Source organism: Mirounga leonina, unplaced genomic scaffold (genome assembly GCF_011800145.1).
Source record: "Mirounga leonina isolate KUSES-001 unplaced genomic scaffold, KU_Mleo_1.0 Mir_166, whole genome shotgun sequence".
Taxonomy (NCBI): domain Eukaryota; kingdom Metazoa; phylum Chordata; class Mammalia; order Carnivora; family Phocidae; genus Mirounga; species Mirounga leonina.
In genome coordinates, this window is record NW_023270418.1 from 30,349,978 (window position 1) to 30,370,273 (window position 20,296).

Sequence of the window (20,296 nt, forward strand, 5' to 3'; positions counted from 1 at the left end):
GGTCCCAGCCCCGGGGGCCGCCCGCTCCGCCCCTGCCGCCGCCGCCGCCTCCGCGGCCCAGCCGGCACCGGCGAGGCCGCGCGGGAGCCCGGGCCGCAGCCGCAGCCGCAGCCGCAGCGGGGCCGACAGTGAGTGCGGGGCTGACGCGGGAGGGAGTGCGGGGCGCGGGCGGGGCTCCCTGGCAGGGAGGGGTGCGCGGGGGGCGACCGGCCGGGCGGGGCGCTCACCTCCCCGCGCGTGGGCGCCTCCGGGAGCCGTGCGGCCGCGCGTCCCGCCGCCCGCACTCTCCCAGGCGTCGGCGTTGAAGACTCTCGGGAGGCGGTGGGAGCGAACGGCGGGTGTGCAGTGTGTCTGGGTGGCGGGCGCTGCGCGGTGGCCCGGCGGCCTGGGTGTGTGGACGGGAGTGTGTGCACACGTGCGCGTGGACCTCGGGGGTGCCTCGGCCCGGCGCGCACGCCCCCGGGGGTCCGGGTGTGCCCGCGAGTCTGGGGAGCGTGCAGGTGGAGTGTGTGCGTGCAGCCTGGGCAGCGGGGCGGGCGGGAGCCGCAGGGCGGAGCGTGGGCGCGCGGGTCTTTGTGCCCGCGTGTGTGCGCGTGGGCGCCGCGGCCCGCTGTCCCCGGGGGGTGCTGACGGCTGCCCGGGAGGATGCTGCCCCGGGGCCGGCCCCGGTCGCTCCCGCCCCTTTTCTTCCCGGAACCCGGGACCCTCCCCACCCCCCAGCCGGGCCTCGCCTCCGCGCGGCGACCGGGGCCCGCCCCTGGGTTCCTCGAAAGCCCGGCGGGGCGCTGGGAGACCCAGGACGCTCCCCGCCCGGCCCCTCGCGGCTCGCGGCAGAGCGGGGAGAGGCGGGAGGGGGGGAGAGAAGCGCGAAGATGCTGCCGCAGCCGCAGCGGAGGAGCCGGGACCCGCCATCCGCGTCCCCGCCCTGCGCGGTTCGGCCTCTCCTCCCGCTTCCCCTTCGCGCGCCTCAGCGCCCCCTCAGCCTCCTGCTTGGAAGCCGGTTCCTCACGCCCCCTCCAGGCCCCCGGCGTTTTCTCGCTCGCCCTGCGGGTCCCTCCGCAAGCTCAGCCTCTCTTTGCCCCTTCCCCTCTCCTTCCTTTCCCTTCCCGGTGCCCTCTTCTCTTCTCCTGTCCTGGAGTCCCCGGACAGGGGCTGAGGGCGGGGCAATGGAGGTAAGGGGTGGACCGAAGTCGGGGGACTGGCTGTGCCCTGGTACCAAGTGTCCTGGCAGAGGGATGTGAAGAGAGGACATCCATGGGCTATAGGGCTGGGGGCTCTAAGGACCTTTGGCTGTATGGGGGTTGGAGGAGGAGGGTGGGGGGTGGCAGGCTAAGTTATTGATCCCGGCATCCCTGGTTCTACCCACAGTGACCGCAGCTCCCCAGGAGCCCCCTGCCCGGCCTCCCCAGGCGGGCAGCGGAATCGGCCGGGCCCCTGGGCGCGCCATGCGCAGCACCACCCTACTGGCCCTGCTGGCACTGGTCCTGCTCTACCTGGTGTCCGGTGCCCTGGTGTTCCAGGCCCTGGAGCAGCCCCACGAGCAGCAGGCCCAGAGGGAGCTGGGGGAGGTCCGAGAGAAGTTCCTGAGGGCCCATCCATGCGTGAGCGACCAGGACCTGGGGCTCTTCATCAAGGTGCGTGGGTGGGCAGGAGTCCCTTCAACAGTCGCCGGTGACCCCCCCAAAAGTAGCTGCATGCCAGTGGGGCCCTGCACTGGGTTGCCGCCTCCAGACGGGCACCCGGAAGGCAGGGTGCAGCTGAGGGGTGCAGGGCAGAGGCTGGGATCCAGGTCTCTGTGTTTTCAATATGGCGACCTTGGGGGCATTTGTCTGCCTTGCTTTTCCTGGGCTTGCACTGAGCTCCTGGGCTGTCTCCTTCAGTGTGATGGTGGTTGAGTGAAGGAACGAGTGAAGGAAGAAATGAATACATGGCTGGAGCACATGAAATGTTACATTTCGCAGGCATAACGCACTGGTTCCGGGTTGCCGGATGAAATCCAGGACGCCTGGATAATTGTGAATTTTAGCCACTAAACAATGAATACTTTTAAAAAATAAATATGTCCCATGCAGTATTTTTATTTACTGAAACTGGCAACCCTACCCTGGTTTCTCTACTTCTTTGGAGTCACAGATGCCTTGGAGATGCCCAAGAACACTGTGAACACTCCCCTACCCCCTGGAAAAATGCACTTACATCCTGGTGGTTTCAGAGGGTGTCAGAGGGACACATTCGGAGGGTTCCAGGATCCCCTAAGCCTGCCACCATGGATACCAGGCTAAGCAGCCCTTCTCCTCGGGACACATGCTTATGATGAAGAGGCCAGAGGAAGGGGTGGGTTCAACTTTGGTTCAGTGACTAAAGAAAGTGCTGGGCTTCAGCCTCCTGGGGGTACTATCAGGTAAGCACCTTTGTTGCTTCTGTGATTTCTGAGTCACTATCATATAAAACCCCAAGGATTAACTTTAACAAATTGATGTTTATTACTTTATTGAAGAGTACCCCTGCTTCCCTGCCTGTTCTTTTGGAGGGAGGAGCCATGGGCATGGAGGCCTCAGTGTTCCAGCTGATTCCCAAGGTGGCAGGACCAGGAGCAGAGATGAGGATGGGGTGGGGCCAGGACACAGGCGGCTTGACATTGGCTCTGACACTTCCAGAATCCCAGTGAGCCTCAGAGAGGCCTGGGCAGGAGAATGTGTCTGGCCAGACCACAGGGCAGAGCAGGGGAGGGAGGGAATCTGACCTATTTTATCTTCACCATGTAAATGCTTTTTTCCTGGATAAAAAAAAGAAGAAAAGGAAGGGCAGAAATTAGAAGTGTGGGCGACAGCTGCTTTCTCTTCCACAACTAGGCAGTCCTGCAGTAATTATGCACCTACTATGTGCTGGGTGCTGTGCTAATACACTGTAGGGTGAGCAGGGAAATTGCTATGGGGGTGGAACAGAGGCAGGCTCTACCCTAGAGACTGTCACTTTGGGATGAGGAGACAGATCACTGTAGGATTCCGTGGAAAGGGAGCTTTCCTTGTTTCCTTCTTTGTTAAACACCTGTTGTATGCTGGGCCCTGAGCTAGGTGCTGGGGGCAAGGAGGGAGATGGGGGTGGGGGGGCTTTGGGAGGAGCAGGTAATTGAAATGAGGCAGGTGAGCCTTGTAGAATTGAGAGATGTGTGATTGGTTTGCAAGAGACCTGCAGGCAGAGGAACAGCATGGGCAAAGGCGTGGAAGTTGGAAAGCTCCGAGTGTTTTGCAGAACTCGGATTTAGCAGATGCGTAGTCATTCGAAGCAAAAATTAGAACACACAGGATGACAAGAGATTTTTTTTCCCCCTAAGTCGTGAATTTATTGGAAAAGTCTTGCAAAATAAAATTTAAATCACCTTAATCATAAATTTCACTTCTTGGCTTCATTTAAGAATTACTATTACAGGAAATGGGATCATCTCAGAAAATCTGGGCGTAAGGTCACTGCAACTTGGATTTCAAATGGGGGTCCCAGGAGAGAAGGCTGGGGAAAGGGAGGTGGGGACTAGATTGAAAAGGAGCTGAGATGCTGGGCTGGGAGTTTGGACTCTATGCTGTGACAGCAGGGAGCTATGGAGGATTTGGGGCAGTCACTTTAGGAAGATTAATTTGGAATGGGTCTTGCTAATGAGGATTGCATTCAGAGGGAAAGAATGTGGTTTTTGATCTCCCCCACTGCCTTTGTGTCTTGGCTCTGTGCTCCTTGGGGAAGGGCCCTTCTGCCCCCCTCATTATGCTCCGACCTCTGTCATTTAAGGCAGACACTTTCAAAACACAGACTGTGTCTTGAAAGGACTGCAAGGTGGCAAGAGGGGCAGACACGTGGCCATTTCATTAATTTAATCCTATTTATTGAGCACCTACTATGTAGCACAGGGTTCGGCTTGGACTTCAACAGGGTGGGTGGGGGCTTGTGTGTCTACCAGCCTTCCAATATTGAGTACAAAATTTGATGGTATATGAACCTTCCTGGAGAAAGGGTCCCTAACTTCCATCAGATTTTCTAAGGCAAGGAACTCAAAACTCAGCTTTCCTAGGGCCAGTGGGAGTGGTGGGGTCTGTGGAAAGCTGGAAATCACTGGGCATGATCACTCCTTGGACTAACTTAACACACAGGGCTTACTTTAACTCTGCACAACTGTCTGAGGTAGGTGTTAGCATCATCATCCACACCTGATAGAGGCAGAAACTGAGGCACAGAGAGGTAACTTGCCCCAGGGTCACACAGCACCGAGATTTGAACCCAGGCAGTCTGGTCCAGGTCTGTGCTCCTGACCTCTATAAACTTGAAATCTTTTGTGTGAAATTAAGGGGCAAATAACTAAAACCTTTTTTTTTTTTTAAGATTTATTGATTTATTTATTTAAAGAAAGAGCGTTCTAGCACACATACTCGCCAAGAGGAGGGTGGTGGGGGGGGAGGGGCAGAGGGAGTGGGAGAGAGAGAATCCCAAGCAGACTCCCCCGCTGAGCGTGAGCTCAACCGGGGGCTCAGTATCAGGACCCTGAGATCCTGACCTGAGCCGAAATCAAGGGTCCCACATTTAACCGACTGAGCCACCCAGACGTCCCAACTAAAATGTTTCGAAAACAATGTGGAGGTCAAACAAAATCGGGCCACCCAATTTGCAATGTCTACTCTGAGGGACAGCCCTCAGGAAGACTGGAGAGAGGGGGAGCGCTGGGAAGGGGAGGGAGGATACCACTCTGGAGACTGGAGGGCCAGGGGCTTGGCGGGGACAGTAGGGAAGCGCTGAGGTTCCTCCTTCTGCGCCTTGTCCTGCAGGATGTGGCTGATGCCCTGGGAGGGGGTGCGGACCCTGACATCAACTCAACCAGTAACAGCAACCACTCAGCCTGGGACCTGGGCAGCGCCTTCTTTTTCTCAGGCACCATCATCACCACCATCGGTGGGGGAGGGGACTGGGCACGTGGAGGGGGGCAAGGGGCCGCTGGGCTTTCTCCTGGGGGAAGGTGCAGAGGGAGGAAGTGGGGGCCAGGCAGCCCCTAGACTTCCTGCACGGCCCCTCTGCCCAGGCTACGGCAACGCGGCCCTGCGCACAGATGCCGGGCGCCTCTTCTGCATCTTTTATGCGCTGGTGGGGATCCCGCTGTTCGGGATCCTGCTGGCAGGGGTCGGGGACCGGCTGGGCTCCTCTCTGCGCCGCGGCATCGGTCACATCGAAGCCATCTTCCTGGTGAGCTGCTCCTTGCCCTGCGCGCCCTCGCGTTGAGCTCGGGTTACCCTTCCCTACGTCCCCGCCCCGCACGAGAGCGCGGACCTCGAGGTCGCTCGCGGGAGCCTCGCGCACCGGATCCCGGAGGAGGCGGTGTGTGTGTGGGGGGGGGGGGTGACTGGAGGTTTTGGCGACGCCTTGGGTCCTTCTGCCCATTGCCCCTCCCTGCAGAAGTGGCATGTGCCACCGGGGCTGGTGCGAATACTATCGGCGGTGCTCTTCCTTCTGATCGGCTGCCTGCTCTTTGTCCTCACGCCCACGTTCGTGTTCTGCTACGTGGAGGGCTGGAGCAAGCTGGAGGCCATCTACTTCGTCGTAGTGACGCTCACCACGGTGGGCTTCGGGGACTATGTGGCTGGTGAGGCCACCTTTCTTGCGCTGCACTTCCCTATCCACTTTATTCATGCCCAGTGGCCCTGCACTCTTGCGTCTCCCTCCAAATTCCTTGTGGTGTGTGTGTACTCACAGGCACTTGCTCCAATCCCTACATGCCCTCACGGAATGCACCTTCACGTTTTTGCACGGAGGCAACACCTCATGTGCCCTTACATTCTTGCATGCCTGCACCCCGATGCATGCTCGCACATAGATTAAGTGCACCCCTCACACGTGTCACATTCTTATATATGTGCACCCCTCCCATATGCTCACATTTTTGCGCGTGAGCACACTCACGTGCATATTTTTATTGGCACACCTTCAAGTCATGTACACTCATCTAGCATGCATTCACACACACTCTAGCACACACCCTTTGATTGCCCTGGGGAGGCGGATCCTCTCACTGAGCTGAGAAGAGGGGCAATGAACCAGGAGCTCACAGGCTTAAAGCCTGCTCCACAATCAACGTCTTTCTGGCCTCCCCGGTGGTATCCCAGGCGCCAGCCCCAACCAGAGCAATGCAGCCTACCAGCCGCTGGTGTGGTTCTGGATCCTGCTCGGCCTGGCCTACTTCGCCTCAGTACTCACCACCATCGGGAACTGGCTGCGAGTAGTGTCCCGCCGCACTCGGGCAGAGGTAGGCGCCCCTGCGTCAGCGCTGCGCTTTACACGCTCTACCCTAGCAGCGAGTTGATCAGCCTGCCTCCCTTCCAGAGTGTGGGCTTCTCAAGGCAGGGACGGAGTGCCCCCCCCCGCCCCCAGTGTGCACCTGCCCCGGGGACAAAGGGTTAAACTTGGACCGGTTTGCTGATGACTCCATCTCTGCTCTCATGGATAGGGCTTCGAGATTTAGAGAAAAACAAAACAAAAAGCAGGAAGCCCAGTTAAATGTGACTTTCAGATAAAGAGCAAATAATATTTTAGTGTAAGTATGTCCCAAATGTTGCAGGGGAGGGAGATGCATATATTAAAATTTTATTTGTCGTTTATCTGAAATTCACATTTAACTGGGCGACCTGCGTCGTGTCACCTTACTGGTCGCGCCGGCCGAGGAGCTCGAGAGGGGCGCAAAGGTCTCCAGGGGGCACAGGAAAGAAAACTGAAATAAAACCGGGGCTTTCTAGAAAAGCTCCTAGAGAAGAGGACTCAGGTTCGGAGGAGAGGAGAGTGTGTGGCTGGTTGATGAGCCTTTCCCGGCTCTGGCGGGCTGAGACCGGAGGACCAGGAGGAAAAGGGGGGCCGCGCCTGATTGGCGAAGGGGTAGGTTCCCGGGGTGGCCGAGGCGGTCGAGGACCCGCGGTCGAGGACTGCCTTTACTCCTCGCGCAGATGGGCGGCCTCACGGCGCAGGCCGCCAGCTGGACCGGCACGGTGACGGCGCGGGTGACCCAGCGAGTCGGGCCCACGGCACCACCGCCGCCGGAGAAGGAGCGGCCACTCCTGCCTCCGCCGCCGTGTCCGGCGCAGCCCGCCGGCAGGCCCCCGTCCCCGCTCCCCGCGAAGGCCGAGCCGCCCTCCCCGCCCTCCCCGCCCTCCCCGCCCACGGCCTCGGCGCTGGATTACCCCAGCGAGAACCTGGCCTTCATCGACGAGTCCTCTGACACGCAGAGCGAGCGCGGCTGCGCGCTGCCCCGCGCGCCACGGGGTCGCCGCCGGCCCCCTAACGCTCCCCGGAAGCCCGCGCGGCCGCGGGAGAAAGGCGTGCCGGCGTAGGGGCGGGACCCCGGGCCCGGGCCTCTCAGAGGGTTTCGTTCTTGCGCTCTCCCCGGCATGCTCTGCTTGTTTGACCAAAGAGGCCTCTCTCGACCGGACCGAGGCCTGCGGAGGAGGCTACGCGTTGCCACCCCCGCTCCTGGCCCTCTCCTCACTTTATCCGTTTGCAGACCCCCCCCGCCCCCCAGGCTTTCTGTCTCGCTGTCCCGGCTGGGCCCGTCCCTCACCACACCTCACGACTGTGCCTCAAAAGCCTGCATCAATAAACGGAAACAGTTTGCACCGCTGCGGGCGTGCGCGCTCCGGGGACGCGCGGGGGTGTGGGAGCGCTTGCGTCGGGCCACCTCCGGGGCAAGCCAGGCTCCTGTGACCCCCGGGCCGAGCCCCTCCTCCCCACGCCTGCCCCCGAAAGGGCCACGCTTGGGCCCGGGTCTCGGCCGGGAGGCTACCGGGTAGGGTCCGGAATCGGATTGTGCCAAGGTGTTGTGCGGGGCTCCAACCGCAGCCCAGATACGGGGCGGTGGGGACGGGGGAGAGAGAAGGGCATCTAGCGTGGGGGGCTGTAGATTGCACTCTCCCTCGCGAGACCCGCAGCACCATTCGGGAACGGGATCCTGCCCCTCCCCGCTCCTGGAGCGTGACCCCTGGCTCCTCGCCCCGAGGCCTGTGGCGACTGGGTCCGTTGGGGCAGAACCATGGAGGAAAAGCCTTTCAAAGTAAGAACTCTTCCCGGCCCCTTCCCCGTGGGAGCCCCCAGCCTGGGTCCAGCCTGGATCCCTGGCTAGTCTCTCCCTCAGCCTTGGCCCCGGGGCAGCTCCCAACGAGCCCCGAGCCCACGACTCCAGCCTGCTCTTCCTCTCCTTCCCAACTCCCCGCGGCCCTTGGCTTCCCTCGTTGTATGTGGCCCACAGGCATCTTTGGGCAGCCATGGCTCAGACAAGTCGAGCCCAGACAACGACATCCGGAATCTGTGGACCAGGGCCACGCTGTCGCAGCCGAAGCTGAATGTGCCGCGGTCCAGTGTCGGCGAGGACTCAGACATGGAGGGCAGCGGCGTCGGCAGCAAGTCCCGCCGGTGGTACAACCTGAAGGCCGGCCGCGACTCGGACGGTGCTTGGGAAGAATGGGATGACGGAGAGGACAAGGACAGTTTCAGACAGGAGGATCTGGGCGAGTCCTCCTTGTTGGAGCTGGAGCTGCGTCGGGCCAGCTCCCTGGGAAGCCGTTTAGGGGAGGACGTCGATTCCAAGACCGACACCGGTCAGTGTGGCCTCACAGGGCAGGGGGCTGGCCAGGACCTCAGTATCTGTTGCTGTAAAATGGGGCGGGGGGAGAAGCTGTAGGATCCGTTTCCAGGGTTCCCTTTCCCCGGACGGGCGCCCTCGTTTATCTTTTACGCTTTAAATCAACCAGACATTCTTGGAGCGCCCCCTACCGGGCAGGCGTCGTACAAGGTCCTGTGGCCATGGCACGCCAGGTCCGAGAGACACCTGCGGAAAATGCGCAAAGGCAGCGCCGTAGGACCCGTGCTTTGAATGGAATCACTGGGATGGTTGAGAGGAGGGAGTTATTTCCTTGTGTATGGATTTGCTGTCGTTGAGGAGGTGCCTGTCTTTCATTCACTCAGTTGTTGGCTACAATTTTAAGTACCTACTTCTTGCGGGGCACTGTCTGGGACTCCCCCTCCCCCCCCGCCCCTACATCGGGGGATTAAAACGCATAACAATATTGTAATGCCATCTATTGAGTGCTTGCTGTGTGCCAGGCACTGGGCTTCCTTTGCATGATCACCTTAAACTTCACAACCTCCATAAGGGGCTCTATTCTTATTACCCCATTTGACAAATGAAGAACTTGAGGGTCAGAAATTTTCAGTCACTGCTTGTAAGCCTCACCTAATGGGGTAGCCAGAACTGGCACCTTGGTGGGTAGGACAATAAAGCCCAGGGTAGTAACCGACTGTCCCATACTGTTTCCCAATAAGGTGGCACCTGGAGCTGGTCTCGGAAGGCCACTCCCCTGCCACCACAAGCCTGCCCATGTGTTTCGTTTCCTCTGCTCCAGGGAAGACCCAGCGGTCTGCAGATGACTGATCTCTCTTTTTCTCTTCTCCCAGAAATGTCTTCCTCAGAGTCATCGCTTAATATCTCGAAGCACACACCCCATCGAGCCTACTGGATGGAGCAGCAGAACAGGGTTAGCACCCAGAGAAACTGGGGATTTTAGTGGGGTGGAGATGGGCAAGGTGGGGGTTGTAGAGGTGAAGGGGTGAGGGTGGTTTGTAGAGCAGAGGGACAGGCAGGTTGGTTGGGGGTCTTGGGGTTAGAGGGGGTAGGTGAGGCATTTCAGCTCGGGGCAGGGCTGGGGTCTCTGGGACATCTGAGCCTCTTGCTGCTTCTCCAGCTGCCACTGCCTCTGATGGAACTCATGGAGAGTGAAGCTCTGGAAATCCTCACCAAAGCCCTCCGGAGTGAGCCCCTTCCCCAGCTCCCACAAGAGACCCTGGGGGATTCTGCAGGGTTTGGGCCTCTGGGAGTGGGGTTTCAGGACGTGTCTGCCTTGTCAGATTCCCTTACTACCCACCAGTATTCCAGGAGCCCTACCAAAAGTAAAAAATTGGGGGACTGGGCACAGGGACACCCAGTGGGGAGAGCATGAGGTGACCCTCAGGGGCCTGGGCGCCAGCCTTAGCACAGCCCCTCTCTAGCTGATGTGGCTTTTCTAAAGCGGTTTCTCCACTCCCCAGCGGGGATGACAGTCTGTGTGTGGACTTGGCCCTCTCCCTCGGTGCTGTGAGGAACCTCTGGACAGTGGATTATTTGGGTCAAAGCCCCCTCATTTGCCCTGCTTATAATATAAGGCAGGGATGCTGGCTAATGGCTTAGAGTGGGTGGTCCAGGAGGTGTCCACAGAGCTGCCTGCTACCACTGTCCTGGTTCAGGCCTGCAACACTCTAACCTTGCCCTCACCCATGCTCCACCTGACTCATCCTCTTCTACATCCCCCATCTGTTTGGAGTACAGGTGTATGACTTGACCTTTAAAAAAAACCCAAAAACTGTCAGGGCCAGCACCTTGGAGATCCAAAGTTTCCCAGACTAACGGACCCACGTGCCAAGCGCTCCTGCTACCCCAGATCACCCGCGGTTCCTCAAATCTCAGGTGCAGCACCACTGCTGGGGAGGCCATGCTCCTGCTCACCGCCCTGAGCCGAGCTATGCCCTCCAGGCTACCGGTCAGGTATTGGCCGGGACCACTTCCTGACCAAGCAGCTGCAGCGATACATCGAGGGGCTCAAGAGGCGCCGGAGCAAGAGGCTGCACCTCTTGGTGCACTGAGAGCACCGCCTCGGGCTCGGGCTCGAGTGACAGACAGCCCGACTCCAGTCCCCGGCCCCTGTCCCGTCCCCAGATCCAAGCCTGACCCTGTCCACGTGGAATTTGAGTCCTAGAGAAATAAAAGACTCTGTGCACGGTCGGTGAGTCAGTGCGTGGCTGCCCGCGTGAGGAGGACGCACGGGGCCCCGCCTTTCCCCGTGACCTTCACTCGGTCACCGCAGTGACCTTGAGCGTTCTCCGTCCAGGCCCTATTGGCTCCGCCTTCCCGGGACTCGAAATCCAGGACTTCTTGCATGTTTTATGCCTGCTTCTCCCACCCGGGTCCAGCAGCTGTGTGGGGATATTGGATCTGCGGTCCAAAAGCCCCGATGGTGTAATCTTGGGGGAAGGGCGAGAAGGTAAAGGGGCAGCGTCTCCCCTCTAGTTTGGGCATGCTAGGCCCCGCCCCTCATGCATATGCAGTTACACTAACCTCTCCGCTCGTCCCGCCCTCTCATTTACATATGTAAGTCTTCTCCCTGCCCCGCAATTGCGGCCCGCGAGCCACCTCGCCCACTTCTCTCCCGCACAGCGCGCTCCGCCTCCTTCGTTACGTAAGAGCGCTCTTGGTTCCAACCCCCTCCCGGAGCCTCTCCACGTCTCCTCTGGCCCCGCCCCCTCGGCCGCCGCCTTCACAAGTGCGCCGCTCCGGCTCGGCGGCGGTGGGCGGGACCTTCATGAAGGACCGCCCCCTGGCTTTGCCGGCTCCGCCCCGACTGGTCCGGGCACGCAGGCGCTGCCCGCCCCTCTTGTCTGATTAGCATAGGGCGCCGAGACCCGCCCCCTGCTTTGCATGCGCACGGCCGGCCCCACCCCCGCTGTCAGCTGGAGGAAGCAGAGTAGGAAGCGGCCGCGATGTCCTTTTGTGTCCTACAAGCCGCCGGCGGCGCCGCCGAGTGAGGGGACGCGGCGCGGCGGGGCGGTGCGGCCCAAGGAGGCGGCGGAGGAGGGGCCGTTCGCGGCCCCAGGCTCACCCCGGCGCTCCGGGCCGCTCGGCCCCCATGCCTGCCCGCCCGCCCTGCCGGAGCCCCAGGTCCGGGGGCGGAGGGGAGCGCCGCTGGGGGGGGTGGACGGGCGGGGCGCGGGGGCCATGTGCGAGCGCGGCTGGGAGGCGGGCGGCGGGGGGCGGGCTCCGGGCGGGGTCCGGCTCCAGGACCAGCCCGGGTCACGGTTGGGACCGGGTCCAGGGCCAGACGGGGTTAGGGTCCGGGCGGGATCCCGTGTTGAGGTCTTAATGCGTCGGCCTGGGACAGGGGCCGGTCCTGGCTCGGGCTTCACGTCCTGGCCAGGGTCAGGCTTGGGCCTCGGATCCAGTCTCAGGGCAGGGTTCAATCCGGCACCTGGAGCAAGTCGAAGTCCCAGGGGCGGGCCTGGGTGGAAGATAGGGAGGGTTCCCTGTCGGAGAAGGGGCTTTGAAGACCACGTGGGGGCGCTCGAAGGGGCCTTGAGCCACCCTCCTCTCTGGGTCAAAGGTCATCGCACCGGCAGGGGAGAACTTCCTCCTCCTTGGCGCTCCCCATTTACTTCCTGATAACCTGATAGAGGTCCCCCGCGGGCGGAGGGGAAAGGGGAGGCGCAGCAACTTTAGGCAACTTTCCGTAGGTGTGCGCAGGTTGCCGGGGCGGGGCGCTCCTGAGGTGGAGGATTCTGCGGCAGCTGGAGTGTAAGAGTGATTGTGCTGGCGGGGTTTGGGGGGGTGGGGTGGGGTGTAAGGAGGTGGAGCCGCGTCCTCCGGTGGGCATGGGATTGGCATGCTGGGGCAGGAGGGGCGGTATGTCAGGTGTGAAAGGCTCTGAGTGTGTTTCCACAGGGTCTATGCCTATGTGTGTCAGTGTGGGGGCATGGTGAGTGTGTTTGGGAGTGAGTGTGTGTGATTGTGAGCCTTGAGTGTGACTTTGTTTATGGTTTGTGCACTTCGGGTGGAGTGTGTGAAGACAAACCGGGAGCATGAGTGAGAGCCGGGGCTTGGGGAAAGCCATGTGTGAGAGCATGGAAGTGCCCAGGAGAGAGTGAGCATGTGTGAGCATGTGAGGACACCTGAGGACCCAGGTGAGTGCGAGAGTGTGAACCCACCACTGCCCTTGTGTGCCTGGTTTGTGCTTTTAAGTGGAGGATGCCCAGGTGAGGGGGAAATCATCGAGATCCCCAACATTTGGAGAAAATTGAGAGGTATCTTGCTACTGGCTGGGGATTCCAGATGGGGTTGAAGGTCACCTGGGGACTAAGGTTACCCTGCTCCCTGGCCCGGATAGGAGTAGGGAGTTTCCAGGCCTCCCCCAGGTTCCCAAGTGGGAGACCTTGCCGTCAGTTACTGGCCCTGGAGGCTTTGGAGACTCTGTTCCCATGGCAACAGCTGGGGGGGCCCTCTTCATGGGCAGCCCTTCCTTGGACTCTGCCCCCCTTCCCTCCCCCTCGATGAGCCTGGAAGCCTGGCCCTAGGCCCGGGGTTGGGCAACCAGGGTGGCACTGTGTCTCCGTCCCCCATCCTAGTGTCTCCCTGTGACCCGACAGGTCTCTCCCTGCAGGTGACCAGCGCCATGTCCAGCCAGGTGGTGGGCATTGAGCCTCTCTACATCAAGGCAGAGCCAGCCAGCCCTGACAGTCCAAAGGGTTCCTCGGAGACCGAGACCGAGCCCCCCGTGGCCCTGGCCCCTGGCCCAGCTCCCACCCGCTGCCTCCCAGGCCACAAGGAAGAGGAGGATGGGGAGGGGGCTGGGCCTGGTGAGCAGGGTGGTGGGAAGCTGGTGCTCAGCTCCCTACCCAAACGCCTCTGCCTGGTCTGTGGGGATGTGGCCTCCGGCTACCACTATGGTGTGGCGTCCTGTGAGGCCTGCAAAGCCTTCTTCAAGAGGACCATCCAGGGTGAGCCCCCACCACACTCCCGTGCCCTTTGCCCTCTGGGCCTAGTGTTACCCAGTGGGTGCACTGCCACGTGGCCTTAGGCCCCCAGACTGCTGCGGTACCACTTGGGGTTCCCAAGTTCCTCTTCCGTCCTGGAAGTGCCGTTTCCCTGAAAAGTTAAATAAAGCCACCAGGATGTGTTGATGGCTTGGATGTGGGATGTGAGAGAGGGCTCAGGAAGCCTAGGTTTCTGGGTACTAGAGGCCTAGCACCTTCCACAGTGGCTCTGAAAAATTTGAGACAGCCTCTTTCTGCTTCTAAGCTTTGTTCTTGCTTCTGGCAGCTGCTGAGCTCTCAGCAGCATAGAACCCCCCGTCCCCCACCCTTTGGTGGGTTTCCCCAAAGCAGCACGAGCATAAGGCAGGTTTTCGTGGGTAACTGAGAGGGGCTACACCGTATTTCAGCACCTGACTTTAAAAAGACTATTACTGAGTTTTTCTCACTCAGGAACACATATCAAAACATGAGCAAGATGCGATGTAATAAACTTTACTTGGGACGTGCCTGTTACTTATATTTTTATAGGAAACACTGCTTACTTTGGGGCAATAACGTGTCCTTTTGGAGAACATTTCTTGAGTGCTTACCCTGTGTCAGGCACGGTGCCCTCTGTGTTCGTGATCTCTTACTCCCCAAGCAGCCCATAAGGTGCCAGCGCTGTGACCGTACTTGAGGCCCAGGAAGATTTTTAAAACTTTGTTCAAGTCCCACAGGTAGAAAATGGCAGAAGCAGGATTTGAGCTCAGGTTGATTTAGGTCCAGAGCTGACTGCTGCCTCTGCTTATTACTTATAACTGAACTTCGGACATTGTGACATTGCAAGTGGGTTTTGATTTGGCCAACACCCACTGCTCTAAAACCGTTTGTGCTCTCTAATGGATTCGAAGGCCAGTGAACTAAGGGGCCCAGGCCCAGGCGTCTCCTACCCACGTTGGACCCCTTCATTCTCTGTTGACTCTGTTGACAAATGTTTACTGAGCCCTAGCCATAGATTGTAATCATTTATTGAGCATTTGGGCACTGTGAACCATGCTGAACATGTTACCTCGACATTCCCTTTCATTCTTACTAGCCGTCTTTGTAGGAAGTCCTGTTTTTATCCCAGTTTTATAGATGGGAAAACTGAGGGGTATGGGACTTGCCCAAGGTCACACGGTTGTTAAGAGGTCATGTCAGGATGGATCCCAGGCAGCCTTCGGAGCCCTTTTACTTCCCTGTGCTTTGCTGTCCTGACCACTGTTCCAGGCCTGCGGACATAGCTGGGACTAAGCCATTTATATTCTAGCAGAGGGAAGAGAGAAAACAGTGAATTGCACAAAACTGTTGTAGTACCGCTATTGTAAGTGCTGGAGGGGGAGGAATAGGATGTGTGCCAAGGAACCCGGCTAGGTTGGAGGTCTTCTTGGAGGAGGTGTCTTGAGCTGCGGGCGCAGGCCTGAATATAGGGTGTAGGAGGAATGTGCCAAGGGCATGTTGGCTGGTTGTGTCATTCAGTCCTGGCGGTACCCCTGTGAGGCTGGGAGGGCCACCATGTGTTAGTCAGCCAGTCAGAAGCTGCCATTACATACCAGGCCCTTTTCCTAGTGCTTGGCCATCCTGGCCTTCACGGAGCAGATGCTAAAGGGGGAAGACAGATAATAAGATGAATAAGTACGTGTGTGGCGACTCAGAGGGTGCTGAGAGCTGACGAGAAACTATCAGGCAGGGCAGGTGGCAAGAGAAGCCTGCAGAGGGGCCCCCGACGTTCTCACAGCGGGGCCAGGGAGGGCCTCCCTGAGGTGACTGGGAGTAGAGCTAAGAAGGAGGTAAGGGAGCAGTGGGCCCTGAGCCTGGGGTCTGTGGGAGGAACAGAGTACGAGGGGGATGAGGCTAGAAAGGTTGAAAAGCCAAGGGCTGGAGGCCTCACTGGCCTCGGGAGCACTTGGGCTTTTATTCTGAGAAGGGACATCACTGGAGGCTTTGGAGCAAGGGAGGGACAGGATCTGACTTGGGTTGAATGGATTGTCCTGGCCCATTGTGTTGACATTAACTGAAGGAGAAAGGGACGGAGGAGGAGGCCAGCGAGAAGGTGGGGTGATGGTGACTCGGGGCAGGGGCTCTGGGAGCAGGCACGGGGCACAATGGGTCGGCTTCTGGACATAGGAGGAGGTAAAGCTTGCCAGGCCCTGCTGATGGGTTGGATTTGGGTGTAAGAGAAGAATCAAAGATGTTTTCTGGATTTCTGCTTGAGCCACTGGACAAATGGGGTTGTAGGGTTTGGAGTGGTAGGTCGTGGGCTCCATTTAGGACAGGTGAAGTTTGCCACGCCTTCTAGACCTGCAAGATGCTGAGGCAGTGGAAAACGAATCTAGAGTTCATGAAGCTCTACTGATAGAAACGTGAAGGCCCACGACTGGTGAGCTCACCGTGGGAGTGAGTTGGGAGGTCCAAGGGCAGCCCTGGGGTCGGTCCTTTGATGGAAGTTGTGTGTGGGGATGCACAGAAATGACAAAGTGGCCAATGAGCTGGAAGGAGGTGGTGTCCTAGAGGCAAAGGATGACAAGTGTCCAAGTGTTTGTGGGAGCAGGACGTGATCCATGGCATTAGATGCTCCTTTAGGCCAAGCAAGATGAGGACAAGAATGGACCACTGGATGTAGCAACATAGAAGCCGCTGTGGCCCTTGATGAGAACAGATGGGGTTGGTAGAGCCCAGAGACGTGGCTTGACAAGAGGCCTGGGGCAGAGATCAGCCTGACTCCCTGGGTCCCAGGTTTCTCTGGCCTCGTCAGGAGCCCCCAGCCCAGAGGCCATTCCCCTCACTGTCCCGGGCTTCCCTGCCCCACTCAGGGCACTCCCGCTCTCCCCAGACCTGCACTTGCCCAGGGCGCGTCAGGGCTCTCCTGTCTTCTGGGCCCCCTCCGGGCTCCGGGAGGCCGCCACTGGAGCCCTGCGTCTTCCTGGTAGGGAGCATCGAGTACAGCTGTCCGGCCTCCAACGAGTGCGAGATCACCAAGCGGAGACGCAAGGCCTGCCAGGCCTGTCGTTTCACCAAGTGCCTGCGGGTGGGCATGCTCAAGGAGGGTGAGCGCTGGGCAGGGGCCCGGGTGCGTGGGGCAGGGGTGGGCTAGGCTTGGGGTGTCCTGCGGGAAGAGATGGGGCGGGAGGGCTCTGCAGAGCAAGCCACCCCCAGCCCCACGGACACAGCCTTGTCCTGAAATTCAAGGCGTACGTCTGGACCGTGTCCGAGGCGGGCGGCAGAAGTACAAGCGGCGGCCAGAGGTGGACCCGCTGCCCTTCCCGGGCTCCTTCCCTGCTGGACCCCTGGCGGTAGCCGGAGGCCCTCGGAAACCTGGTGAGCGTGCTGTGGGTCCTGGGAGCCCTAGGGCTGGGATAGGGCTGGGACACAAGAGGCCTGTTAGGTGTCAGTCACCCACAATGGATAGCGTGGGCATCAGGATCCCGGTTTGCCCTTCATCTGTTCATGTTTCCCTGAAGGAGTATTTTTGAAAATATCCTTATCAGTCCCTGAGTAGTACACCTGGGACCAGGGAAAGACTTTTCTCACACTCAGAACCTGCCCATGGACTTGCTTTCCCTGGGAGAGAGTGGGAGGCCTTCCTGGAGAGAAGTGTCCAAGCCTGGCTGGCCTGTGGCTATTAGGAAGGCCATGGGGAGTGGGGTAGCTAATTTGGGGCAGATGCCTGACCCCAAAGGGGCCTGCAAGGTGACAAACTCGAGTGCCTCTTCCAACTGTCTCAGCAGCTCCTGTAAACGCACTGGTGTCCCACCTGCTGGTGGTTGAGCCTGAGAAGCTATATGCCATGCCCGACCCGGCGGGCCCTGACGGACACCTCCCAGCTGTGGCTACCCTCTGTGACCTCTTTGACCGAGAGATTGTGGTCACCATCAGCTGGGCCAAGAGCATCCCAGGTAACGAGCCCAGGTGATCCGGGGCTTCCCTCTGCGGGCCAGGCCTGGCTCTGGTGAACTCGTTCAGCCAGGTCTGCTTCCCACTATCCTCCAGGCTTCTCGTCACTGTCACTGTCTGACCAGATGTCAGTCCTGCAGAGCGTGTGGATGGAGGTCTTGGTGTTGGGTGTGGCCCAGCGCTCACTGCCACTGCAGGATGAGCTGGCTTTCGCTGAGGACCTGGTCCTGGATGAAGAGGGGGCGCGCGCCGCCGGCTTGGGGGAGCTAGGGGCTGCGCTGCTGCAGCTGGTGAGGCGACTGCAGGCCCTGAGGCTGGAGCGTGAGGAGTACGTCCTGCTGAAGGCCCTGGCCCTTGCCAATTCAGGTGAGTCCGGGCGGGCATCGACGGGAGTCTCCGTGAGGCCCTCCACTTCGTAACCCCGACGGTGGCATGGTCTCATCTGGCAGACAAGGAAAATTGGAGCTTAGGGGAGAACAGTAACTTGTTGAAAGTCCCAAAGAAGGCAAGGGCAGGCCTAGGAGCTGCACGTAGGATTTCGAGCGCTAGGGCTATCCTTACATGGAAAGTGAACCATCTAGTGGGGAGGGGAGGAGGGGACCAAAGGTGGCCACAGTTGAGGGAGGAAGGGGGGGCCCTGGCTCATGCGCAGGAGCGGTGAGTGGTGCCTCAGGCAGCCCCTCAGATCCACGTCTGGCTCCTCCTCGGGCCCCATCCAACAGTGCTCAAGCAGGTGTGGGCTCTGCCCTTTCTGGAGACGGTCCGCGTCCACAGCGCCCTCTCCTCTCCTTGCAGACTCTGTGCACATTGAGGATGCCGAGGCTGTGGAGCAGCTGCGAGAAGCTCTACACGAGGCCCTGCTTGAGTATGAAGCAGGCCGGGCGGGCCCCGGAGGGGGTGCTGAGCGGCGGCGGGCGGGCAGGCTGCTGCTCACACTACCGCTCCTTCGCCAGACAGCGGGCAAGGTGCTGGCCCATTTCTATGGCGTGAAGCTGGAGGGCAAGGTGCCCATGCACAAGCTGTTCTTGGAGATGCTCGAGGCCATGATGGACTGAGGCAAGGGGTGGGCATGGGTGGGGATGCTGGCAGGACCCGCCCAGCACGGGGTCAGCCCCAAGGGGGCAGAGCTGGGGTCTGGGCAGTGCCACAGCCTGTTGGCAGGGCCAGGGCAATACCATCAGCCCCTGGGAGCAGGCCTTACGCCCTCCCCTCCCCCCTCCCAGGGGGTCTTAGAAGCTGGGAATGTGCGCGCCCAGGCTCTGGGCACAGTGCTGCCCCTTGCAAGCCATAACGTGCCCCCAGAGTGTAGGGGGCCTTGCGGAAGCCATAGGGGGCTGCAGGGGACGTGGGGGGGGGCGGGGCAGAAGCCTGATCTCAGGGAGGGAAGGGAGTGGAGGCCACAGTCTCCCAGTGGGTGATGCTTTTGCTGCTGCTTAATCCAACCCCCTCTCCAGAGCAGAGGGGGATTTGGAGAGCAAAGGCCCCTGCCCCCTTCGCACCTCTCCTCATCATTTGCATTGGGCATTACTGCCCCCCCTTGAAGCAATAACTCCAAGCAGGCTCCAGCCCCTGGACCCCTGGGGTGGCCAGGGCCCCCCATCAGCTCCCACCCAGCCTCCTCGGGGGGTAGGGAGAGCACTGCCTCTATGCCCTGCAGAGCAATAACACTATATTTATTTTTGGGTTTGGCCAGGGAGGTGCAGGGACATAGGGCAAGCCAGGGCCCAGAGCCTTTGGCTGTACAGAGACTCTATTTTAATGTATATTTGCTGCAAAGAGAAACCGCTTTTGGTTTTGAACCTTTAATGAGAAAAAGAAATATATCGAGCTCAAGAACACTGTGTTTCGTGTGTCACTGGGTCCAGGTTTGGGGATACACGACAGACCTAGCAAACAGGATATACATCAACAAAAACATTCCTGGTTACAGCCTGAAAAACTAGCGCCCGGCACGATTAAGTCTCGGTTTCCTCATCACTCAGCAGCATGTTGGGGATCCCGCGACTGATGGGGAACAGACGTCCAGACTCTGGGCACTGCAAGGTGCCCTCCAGCACATCCACCTGTGGGGAAGGGGGAGGGAACAGAGCTGAGCACTGGCAGCCTCCTGCGGCTGTGACTGGCCCGGAAAGCAAGCGATGGGGTCGGTTCTCACCTCCAGCAGCACGTGGTGCATCTGCCTCAGGAATTTCTCATCGTGCTCATACCCTTCAATCGGTCCTTTGGGCACCTCGACCAGATGCAGCTGTGGGCAAAGGCCTACATCAGCTCTGGGCATCCCGCCCCTTGCTCTGAGGCCAGGTTCCCCGGCCTGGGGGCAAGGGCCTGCGGTGAGACCACCCCACCCCAGGGTGAGCACGGGCGTGGGGGAGGGTCCTCACGGTATCCGCCGCCTCCAGAAGCGCCGCCCACTCCACCTTGGGTATCATACGCGCCACGAAGTCGGGGTTGAACTCCACGGGGTTGATGCGGACCTCGGTGGCCTGCGGGGCGGAGGGGTTTTGTTAGGGACAGGGCCTGGCTCCCCTACTCCGCCCAGGAGACGGGCGCGAGACTACCCCGGACCGATACCTGGAGGCGCAGTGGGAAGCCGCGGGGCCCCACCCCCCGCACATGCGAGCTCAGCAGGTTGTGCGTTAGCAGCTTCATGTCGCCTCAGCGCGCTCTCAACAAGCCGGAACCGGAAGAAGGCAGAAACCCACCGCGTCACTTCCGGGGCCGCTCCATTCTCCGTCCTATCGGATGGCTCGGAGGAGCG

General features: G+C 60.0%; 3 protein-coding genes across 9 annotated transcripts; 2 read left to right on the forward strand and 1 right to left on the reverse strand.

Annotated features, from left to right (window-relative positions):
- The first annotated feature begins 1,349 nt into the window (after positions 1–1,349).
- LOC118015998 (potassium channel subfamily K member 4) lies at positions 1,350–11,156 on the forward strand. Of its 4 annotated transcripts, XM_035013135.1 has the most exons (10): positions 1,350–1,634; positions 4,809–4,932; positions 5,060–5,220; positions 5,431–5,617; positions 6,138–6,277; positions 8,264–8,612; positions 9,469–9,548; positions 9,756–9,822; positions 10,580–10,829; positions 10,935–11,156. In XM_035013135.1, the coding sequence occupies exons 1-9, from the start codon at positions 1,446–1,448 to the stop codon at positions 10,687–10,689; spliced, it is 1,407 nt and encodes a 468-aa protein (XP_034869026.1). In that variant the 5' UTR covers positions 1,350–1,445; the 3' UTR covers positions 10,690–10,829; positions 10,935–11,156. The 4 variants fall into 4 exon arrangements, with proteins under 4 accessions (XP_034869026.1, XP_034869027.1, XP_034869025.1 ...); XM_035013136.1 differs by lacking the exon at positions 10,935–11,156 and having other exon boundaries at positions 10,514–10,662; XM_035013134.1 differs by lacking the exon at positions 10,935–11,156 and having other exon boundaries at positions 9,756–10,662.
- A 461-nt stretch (positions 11,157–11,617) lies between these two features.
- On the forward strand, positions 11,618–19,374 carry ESRRA (estrogen related receptor alpha). 4 transcript variants are annotated; one of them, XM_035013144.1, is made up of 8 exons: positions 11,738–11,761; positions 12,331–12,391; positions 13,254–13,590; positions 16,575–16,691; positions 16,834–16,962; positions 17,370–17,540; positions 17,635–17,904; positions 18,334–19,374. In XM_035013144.1, exons 3-8 carry the CDS (start codon positions 13,266–13,268, stop codon positions 18,591–18,593), a joined length of 1,272 nt encoding a protein of 423 aa, XP_034869035.1. In that variant the 5' UTR covers positions 11,738–11,761; positions 12,331–12,391; positions 13,254–13,265; the 3' UTR covers positions 18,594–19,374. The 4 variants fall into 4 exon arrangements, with proteins under 4 accessions (XP_034869034.1, XP_034869036.1, XP_034869035.1 ...); XM_035013143.1 differs by lacking the exon at positions 12,331–12,391 and having other exon boundaries at positions 11,618–11,761; XM_035013145.1 differs by lacking the exon at positions 12,331–12,391 and having other exon boundaries at positions 11,618–11,761; positions 17,373–17,540.
- Positions 19,325–20,232, reverse strand: TRMT112 (tRNA methyltransferase subunit 11-2). The gene is made up of 4 exons (XM_035013148.1): positions 20,110–20,232; positions 19,920–20,021; positions 19,694–19,783; positions 19,325–19,601 (listed from the first exon to the last, which is right to left on the reverse strand). The coding sequence occupies exons 1-4, from the start codon at positions 20,185–20,187 to the stop codon at positions 19,494–19,496; spliced, it is 378 nt and encodes a 125-aa protein (XP_034869039.1). The 5' UTR covers positions 20,188–20,232; the 3' UTR covers positions 19,325–19,493.
- Between the last annotated feature and the right edge of the window lie 64 nt (positions 20,233–20,296).